Source organism: Varroa destructor, unplaced genomic scaffold, assembly GCF_002443255.2.
Source record: "Varroa destructor unplaced genomic scaffold, Vdes_3.0 BEIS01000007.1, whole genome shotgun sequence".
In the NCBI taxonomy this organism is placed as follows: Eukaryota; Metazoa; Arthropoda; class Arachnida; order Mesostigmata; family Varroidae; genus Varroa; species Varroa destructor.
The window spans coordinates 1,624,822-1,633,741 of NW_019211460.1; the positions used below are offsets into that span (position 1 = coordinate 1,624,822).

The window sequence follows — 8,920 nt, forward strand, 5'->3', positions numbered from 1 at the left end:
ATAAATGTAAACAAGCAACTAATTGGTGGCTGCTGATTGACGTGTCTGCACCAGTTGTAGGGATGAACATGTTGACCATTTTCCCTCTCACTAATGCTACCCCAGACTGCTGAATAAACAGATCTAATTACATCGAAGCACTGAGTTATGATAAAACCTATTGGAAATTCATGCTCAGGGAGGTACATACAACTTGATTGACAGTAGTAAACAAATATGGCATCTACACTGATTTCCCGCCATTGGCTGTTACTAACCGCTTGTTGTGTCAGAGAAATTGCGGAGCCCAGCTTTGGAGCTCAAAGTAATGTTTACATATTATATTGTTGTGCGGAAGAGTGCCGGGTAGTCAGACAGATGATGAAAATTTAGTTAACGTTACTACTCGTCGAAACTCATAGCACCAGCAGCGCTTGATGTTCAAAACGCAATTGTTGACGCGTGCGAAAAACGACCAGCTGGTACTAGTGTAATTATGATGCACTTGGAAGATTTTTTCACTTAGATCATTGTTTATTTCATGCAGTGAGTGTGTGATTCTTGAAATTTTGTTTGAAAGTTCATATAATTTCACATCTAACGTATTACGTGATAGTATACCTGTAACTGAACACTGAAGACGTTTGGACCCTTACCAAAGACTAAGTGGAAAAAAACAATGGATAATAAAGTTTAGGCTTGCTGAACGCAAGCGTACGTAAATGCAAGTACGTGGAAATGTATACCTTTTTAAATTGGTTACACTAAATAACTGATATGATCTGTGGTTTAAGGTGGACTGTGTAACGGAAGTTGCAAAATTTAGAAGTTATATGCCCATGTGACATGAATTCCGCAAATTTTTCATTTAAAATGTTCGGAAGAAAATTATATTTGAATACGTTTACCGATTGCATGAGAAATAACAGTCAAAGAATGGATCTTCTTTCTTGTAGATTTAGTCCGATGGCGACGTCGTTCTTGATTCAAGGGGCCGAGGCTAAGGTGTACGAAGGTACCTTTTGTGGTCGGCCAGCGATTTTTAAACAAAGATTCGTTAAGACATACCGCCTGCCCCAGCTGGACGAACATCTTACCAAGGTAAATATATTGTTCGAGTAAACCCAGAAATAACTGTTACGTGTACGTTTCACAATTATCCCGTATTAATCTATTAAACAATGTAGTGCTCGCGATGCACCACGAACAACCAGTGCGATAGTCATGAAGACATACAACGTGCTTCCGAATATTTAATGTGCAAGGTAGGCCGGAATCTTATTAATTAGCCTTACTCAGTAAACGGTTGCGAACTTTAATAACAAAGTATTGATATTAATTAAAAGCGATAAATTTGACAATATATACAGCAGATGTAATAATGTTTATGTCTCAGCTATATAGTGAACAAGAGCATCCATCATTATAAGCTACTTGACTACAGACTGAGAGAACCAAAAATTCCTGGTAAACGTGTTCTGATGTTTCTTACGTCACGCGTTTCTTAAATTGCGTTGATTTCCGATTTAAAGGAGCGTATGAAGAACGAAGCGCGAAGTTTACTTCGTTGCCGGCAAGCGGGAGTGAAAGTTCCAGCTCTCTACCACTGTAACCTTCAAAAAAGAATCTTAGTCACTGAAAAACTGCTCGGACAAACTCTAAGAGAATGCCTAAAGGACTTAGAGGTCGACTCAAAATATGATGCGATCGACAAATTGCTTCAAAAGGTTAGCTAATTTATTATGCCTGCTTAAGCACAAAGAACTGTTGGTCATGTGTAGGTGCTAATTATAAAAGACGCATACAATATCTTAGTTCACAATACCCCGAATATTTGCTAACAAAATGATAGATTTAAAACAAGTATTATAAAAGACCCGTTATGAGTAAGTTGTATCCCTTTACAAGCAAACCCGGTGAAATCTGAAATTTTCAATTTTTTGCTTTATTTGGGTTAGAACGATTATTTTTTTAATGTGTTAGAGATTCTCTCATTTATATCTTATCCACCTACCTCAGCACTCTGCCAGCTTCTTAATAGCCATATACTATTCGCGTTCCTATATCTGGTTACTTCATCTACGGCTTTTCGAATTAGATCGATAACCAATTCGTTTTTTTTTTTTTTTGAGGAATGGTAGCCCTAGTAGCCACACGGACTTAGATTGGGGGAATAAGTAGTTTGAAGCCTATGTTGGATATTTCTCTGCTTAATCCAGAAAGTAATTTGCGCAATAGGTTTGACGTTATTATCAAGTAACCAGATTGCGTGCTTTGGATTGTCACGCCAACGGTCTGCGAATTTCTTAAGGAACTCCTAGCAGGCTGCATTCAGTGTTTCATTTTCGATAAGTATCTCATGATAGTAAATATTCTTGATGTCTATTGCAAGTACTAGAATTACCTTACGTCCGAACCTACTCAACACTGCCATTGAACTCTATTTCTCTCCAAGGCAAGGTCATTCTCATACCTGCTTTTTTTCCGATTGAAATTTAACATGCCTTATCTATGGCGACTGTATTTTACTAAGCTGTCTTTTTAATTAAAATATCGCAAGTTGTAGGTGGAATACATCACATGCGTCTTCAATTGGCTTGAAGTTAATTCACGGGGGACTCATCTATTACGCAATTTACGCATTTTCAGGACTTCCGTTAAAATTTTGTAACACGTTACATGTGGAATGCCAGTTTTGGTCGACAGAACTTTTAGATAACGAGCACTCCTTTCGCGGAAAGCCTTCCCGATTGTGGCAATTTGTTTTTATCCTTCGAATCCCTATACCTAGTTACCCCTTTTCTGGTATTCAGCACTTCAATATCCGTTCCTCAGATGTTCACAGCACTCACGTACGACCTGTTTTCACCAATCGCCAATCTATCTGAGCAGCGCTGTGACCTTCTAAAAACAAAAACTTAACCACTTAGTATTGATTTTCGAGACCAAAAAACAAAAAAAGTGAAAAAATGTTTTTCCTTCTTAGTTTTCGATTGATTTTCATTCAGAAGTTTCTAAAGGACTGGAGTATTTACCGCTTTAAATGAATTTGTTAACGGCGCATAGCTTAAAGGTCATTAAATTTCAAAGTTTGCCGAAAAATCGCTTGTAAAAACTTAATTCTTTCGTGATTATATCTACACATGACGGAGAAAACAATGGGAAAGTACTTTGTATTTATTCACAAGAAATGCATGGAACTTGAAAACTAACTACATCGCTTTCGATTACCTAGGTGGGTGAAATCATTGGGCTAATGCACAAAAGTCACATCGTGCATGGAGATTTGACCACTTCCAATTTCATCACATTGCTTTTGCCGTCGACAACAGAAGAACCCAATGTAGCGGTCATCGATTTAGGTCTTAGTGGAGTATCAGAAAAGGTCGAAGAGAAGGCTGTCGATCTTTACGTATTGGAAAGGGCATTCGCCAGTACACATTCACTTCTTGAAGATAGGTAATGCTTGGATGATATCTTGTCTATTGACATGCTTCTCGCTGCCTTTTTAAAAGGCTCATAAAGTTTAGAGAACATAAGGCATTGCTTAAAGATACTGTAGAGAAGTCAAAAACTTCATTGATATAATTTTTCCAGCCGCCTTTGACAGCATATGAATTAGCACTTAAACACTGTCTTACCTGTGAACTAGACAGGCTCGATTCATAGGTGGCATTGGCAAGTCAAATTATCACTCAGTTATATGAGTGGTCGTTTATTTATCTTTGTATAATACCGGCGACTGATTCCATATGTATATATGCTGTCGTAATGTATTTTAGATTTAAGGAAGTTTTAGTTGGATACCGTCATGCTATGGGGAATAAACCAGGAGGAGCAGTTTTAGTCAAACTCGAGGAGGTAAAGATGCGTGGACGTAAAAGGACCATGGAAGGCTGAACGATAGTACATAAGTGAGTCTATAGGTTCATAGTGTGAAAAGGTTTATTTTCTATTCATTAATGCCATATTAATAAAGCTTTCTAAGCACATTTATTGGTATTCATTCATTGGAAAAATGCATATCAGACATAATTTGCAAATTTGGTAGGACATTTTTAAAACAGTAATGAATTACCATAAGTACAGCGTATTTGCTATATATTTTTGCTCTGTTTTTAATTGATTGTAGATAAAAATGCTTTGACAAGGGGGCTGAGGGGCTTGGGAGAACTACATATGCACATCTTGTGAGCCTTGGCAAAGCGGGAACGAGATTGCCAGGGGGCTTTTTTCAAAAAAGAACTGACTACTGGAAGTCAGTGTGAACAGATTCTCAGAAGAGGAAGATGACGCTAACATCTCGGGTTCACAGGCAAGACTAGGGGACTCTAACCCTCCCCGTCAGTGATCCAGTTCACTCGGGACGGGTAGAGCCAACTAAGATGACCCCGTCCTGTTGATCCCGAGGTGCACGCCACTTTCTTCTTTAAATCTGTAGCACGAATACCTAAGTTAGTTTGGAGTAATATATATATATATATATATATATATAGAACTTTAGGTAATCGTCTCGCCGGAATCAAGTTTAGTCGTTTTACGATCGGCCTTCATGAGATTAGTTTTGCCATATTGGTGTTTGGCTGCACGTAAATAGTATTATTAAACTCTCTTTGAAAAAACTTCGTATACGGGTTGCAATGGCTTATATTATTATTATTATTGTTATTATGATAAACGGTTGGTTGCGCAAAAACGATACAGTAATAACGGAGGGAAGTTTAAGGGTTGGGCCCAGTAAAAAATGGACAAACTTCAAAACAGCTATATGGTGACGGCTGAAGCGGTAGCGAGCCTAGTGTTATAATCCAATTTTGCATAAATCGTGCACTCAAATTTGAGTATCTGCAAGATTCATATTCAGGACATCTTAGTAAGGGAATAAAAGTTAAGGATATATACATATGGAGATCAGATGGATACGAGGACAGTTACATGCACCTTAAAGTTTCCGGAGCAGTATACAAAAATGTTGCAAAGTCGGATTTTGTGCGATAGTATCGGCCAGGGGATGTCTAAAAAAATAAAAGAGTTCTAATGAATCAAAATAGAGATTTAGAACTGAAGCAGAGGCTGGTCGTAACTGTAAAGCTATTTTTGACTGTAAAACTTACCTTTCCTTCTGATTAACTTTCGCCAGTCAACGCGATACGCCAATCAAAGCATCTTGCACTTCATAGATGTGCACTAGACTAAACCTCATGATGCACATGCTTGCAATGGAATATGATCGAAAATTGTTAAAAGATACAATAGGTGATGTTTGTTGATTTCGTTCGGAATTCAAAGTAGCTACCGATTCATTTGTATCTCGTTTGTTTTACAGATAAAATACAGATGACTGCTTGACGCTATTAACAGAGTTGTATTTTTTTGACCGGAGATACACAATCAAAGAGAAAAATTCAAAATATCAATCATAAATAAAAATCGGTTTATCAGCCGAGATCCTCAGAAAAGGGCAACCAGCTGATTCTCAATTTTTGCATAACAATTACCATCAAAATGGACTGGTACATTTTGACGTCGCAGTCATTAACAAGCGCAGCTATCCTCACTGTGGATGGTCCCTCTCATCTCTTTAGCTGGACACATTTTTTCCGAATCACTGCCATCCTTACAGGCGCAGCCATGTGAAGCTCTAGTTACCATTACAGTATAACACTGCTTCAATTATAAAAGATCAAGCGTCATCTTGTCCATCACGAAGGGTTAAGCAAAGCACTTATTCTATACTCCGTTCGCAAAATTAACCGTTTTTAACATGTGCGATTACCACGTACATTAAGTAAATGGGTGTGCTTTTATGACATTAGAATACTCTCTTCTGTCGATTTGGGGGTATGCAGTAATTTCGACAAAACTACTCGTAAGGTTTATGCCTTTACATATCAAAACAAGAGCCTTAATTGACGTAAGATTTCAATGATAGCTCATGGAGTAGCCGTTCTATTTACTGAGTAGCTGTACATTCACAACAGTCCATTAATTAATGATTGTATACACTAATCAGTCTATTGTTATTCAAGTATAGGAAATAGATTTCTAATTAGGTGTCATTGAATTCAGTCGTTTACCTCCAGCGCAGTACTAACGTCGTTGTAAGCTATTAAATTTTCTTCAGGCTCTCCTCCAACAACTAAAATATAAAATTACAATGCAGATGCCTATTTTGTGTATTCTCAGAACGCCTTATTCATTGCTTTGAATATCTTAGTTTGTTCGCCGCTTTTATAGCAATACTTTATAAAGAACCTACCTAAAGTTACCTAAAAAGTAAGCGTGTAACCTGTTCTATTATTTGGATTGTTTAGTTATTAATTGGCAAGTTTTATTTGCCCGAACTATAAATGAATGTCTTTTCTGAAACTATCTGAGCCACTGGCAAGGAAAATTAAAAGAAATATGACTAAATTTAACAAGAGAGATTGAGATTAAAGATTTTACTGGAATCTGTGAAAAAATTTACAGCATCACTGCATTGATTTTAAAGCTTGGGAGCGCTTTACGACACAGGTCTTTAATTTTTTAAGCTTCGCCGTCTATTTAATGTCTACTTTTACAGTATATGGAGTAGACATGCGGCTTCAGAAGGATTGACAGCATTTGCTTCAACGGTAGACTTATCCCTTGTATTTTGAATGACGATCTAGTAGATCTTGTGCAAGGTGAATTATATAACGGGATAATTTTCTGCTACAGGCTATAGGGATAATAGGTCACCATTCAAAGAACCACCGATATTTACTTAGTAAAAGTGACGCTGTTCACTGATTTATTTATCAATTGTATTGTGCAGTTCCTGCTGAATTTTGTCTATCCTTCGTGGAATTGCAAGGTACGTAGAAAATTCATTAACTACTATTCCCTGTCGCAAGGACATCTTTTCTCATCGTCGCGTTTCCACTGAAAAAGTGAATGAATGCTCGTCGTGATTTTAATGAAAAATTTTTTTTATTAGCGCCCATCTCAGGTTGGGCCTTTCGAATTGCTGCTGAACCTTCTAATCAAGATCAAGAGAAAATTTGCCTTTTTAAAAATCTAGGAAAAAAGTTACCATTAGACATATAATAGAACCACCGGTTTACGCTATTTTCTATATTGGTATCCGTGAGAGCGTTCTCAAGCGCATTAACGTAGTTAACACGATACGATTCATAAGTTAAATAGAAACAACTCAATACCATGCTGCATAAACATAGATACCGTCAACAGAGTAAATTTTGTGCCAACGAGACAGTTTATACATTTATCCCAGCAAGTCGATATCTATTCTTACAAAACAAATAGATAGTTTCTATGTCGTACTTTTGTCTGTAGTATTTTTTCACATATGCAAGCTTTCATTATATTAATCTACATGTACGCGACCAAATATCAAAATTGGTCAAGTTTGCTAAGGACTTGCATGGTTTTTCGGGATGAGAAATCCATTTTCCAACGGCATTTACCAAGCTCACTCTACTAACAAAACCCTTTTACACTCTCTATGCCACTCGCTTATTGTATAGCATGTGATTTCACTTTGACTTGCAGTGGCCAAAGATATGCGAATATAGATACAAACACGATCATCGTGTTTACATCGCAACAAAAAAAATCGATAGAAACGCTTCATTTATAGTGGAGAATATAGATAGTGAACATGTCGCATTGTTTATGCATCTATTTCGTTAAAAAACCTTGGAATCCACTTAATAGGTGACTCTCATAACCGATAACAAGAAAAACTCAATAACATTTCACCTATTTAATATGTTGGAGCTGTATGGTCAACTCTGTGCAAATTATAGTGGACCGGAAGACGTCACTATTATGAAGATTAGCATACATGTTATTTTGACATATTTGATTACAATTGTTACAATGATTGTTAGAGTTTTAGAGTATATCTGAGTGGCTAGCTTTTGTAAAGCTTGTGCAGAAAACTCAATTGAAATTGTAATATGGTTACGTTTTGTGTGTTAATAATAAAGAAAATAGTGACAACGGTAGTAGACTTCATGCACATTCACAACTATATATTATTTGTTTTCTGTAGATAGTGCAGATACAGTTAACCCTGATTGGTTCTACAGACTCCCTCTATTTTTTAAACCTTCCCGCGAAGTGTGTTTGCCGCTTACGCTTACATTCTGCTGGTAGGAAAGCGCAAGATATCAGCTGTGCAGATGGCGCTACGATCGTCAGCCAACGCCAGTTCGAAAAATAAGAGGGTTTAAGAAAGCTAACAACTACACTGTGGCGACAGCAAGCAGCAACTTGAAACCACGACTTTGACTTCAACAATTGAGAAAAGATGAGATATAGTGACGGACAAAAAAAAAACAGTGAAGTCCGACAAGGACTTAGTCAATTGTCATCAGTCTTAAACGCATTCTTGTGACTGTTGCCACAGTAGCTGGTAGCATTCCTTCTCCTGTTGCCTGTATGTGTCTGCTTATCTGATATTGTGTCTCTATTTTGCGTATTGCTGCCACTGCTCCTCCTTGTCCTGCAGTTCGGGTTGTAGTTAGCGTAAGCTGTCTATCTTTCTGTTCATCTACTTATGCGATGGTGGAACGAAGGTGCTCGTGGCCATCATCATCATCACCTTGGTGTGGTAGATAGTGCTGCCTTGCTGTGAGTGATCAAGTAAGATCAATCGCGAAGAGCCTCTGTCTGTCTTCTTTTGAACGTGTCTGCGGGGGATGTGACACCAGCCTGCTGGTGCTGGTAATCTGGCCGCTGGATGAATGGAGTTCTTGAAACTGTAGATGAAAACGCGAGGAGAGGGAAAGAGTGTTCGAGAGCGAAAGAAAGAAGGTCTTTATGGCTAATAGAAACGATTGCCACACACAATTCAGACAGGCAGGCAGTCAGTCAGGCAGGCGGCTAGACAGAATCAGCTGCAGATGAAAGCGGCAATTATGTGAATGCACGCAGAGAGCCGCATAGAAGA

General features: G+C 37.9%; 1 protein-coding gene across 4 annotated transcripts; it reads left to right on the top strand.

Moving 5' to 3' along the window:
- The first annotated feature begins 54 nt into the window (after positions 1 to 54).
- On the top strand, positions 55 to 3,971 carry Tcs5 (TP53 regulating kinase). 4 transcript variants are annotated; one of them, XM_022814821.2, is made up of 5 exons: positions 55 to 182; positions 936 to 1,080; positions 1,512 to 1,706; positions 3,215 to 3,438; positions 3,762 to 3,971. In XM_022814821.2, the coding sequence occupies exons 1-5, from the start codon at positions 148 to 150 to the stop codon at positions 3,877 to 3,879; spliced, it is 717 nt and encodes a 238-aa protein (XP_022670556.1). In that variant the 5' UTR covers positions 55 to 147; the 3' UTR covers positions 3,880 to 3,971. The 4 variants fall into 4 exon arrangements, with proteins under 4 accessions (XP_022670556.1, XP_022670557.1, XP_022670559.1 ...); XM_022814822.2 differs by lacking the exon at positions 55 to 182 and adding an exon at positions 197 to 525; XM_022814824.2 differs by lacking the exon at positions 55 to 182 and adding an exon at positions 198 to 461.
- The last annotated feature ends 4,949 nt before the right edge of the window (positions 3,972 to 8,920 follow it).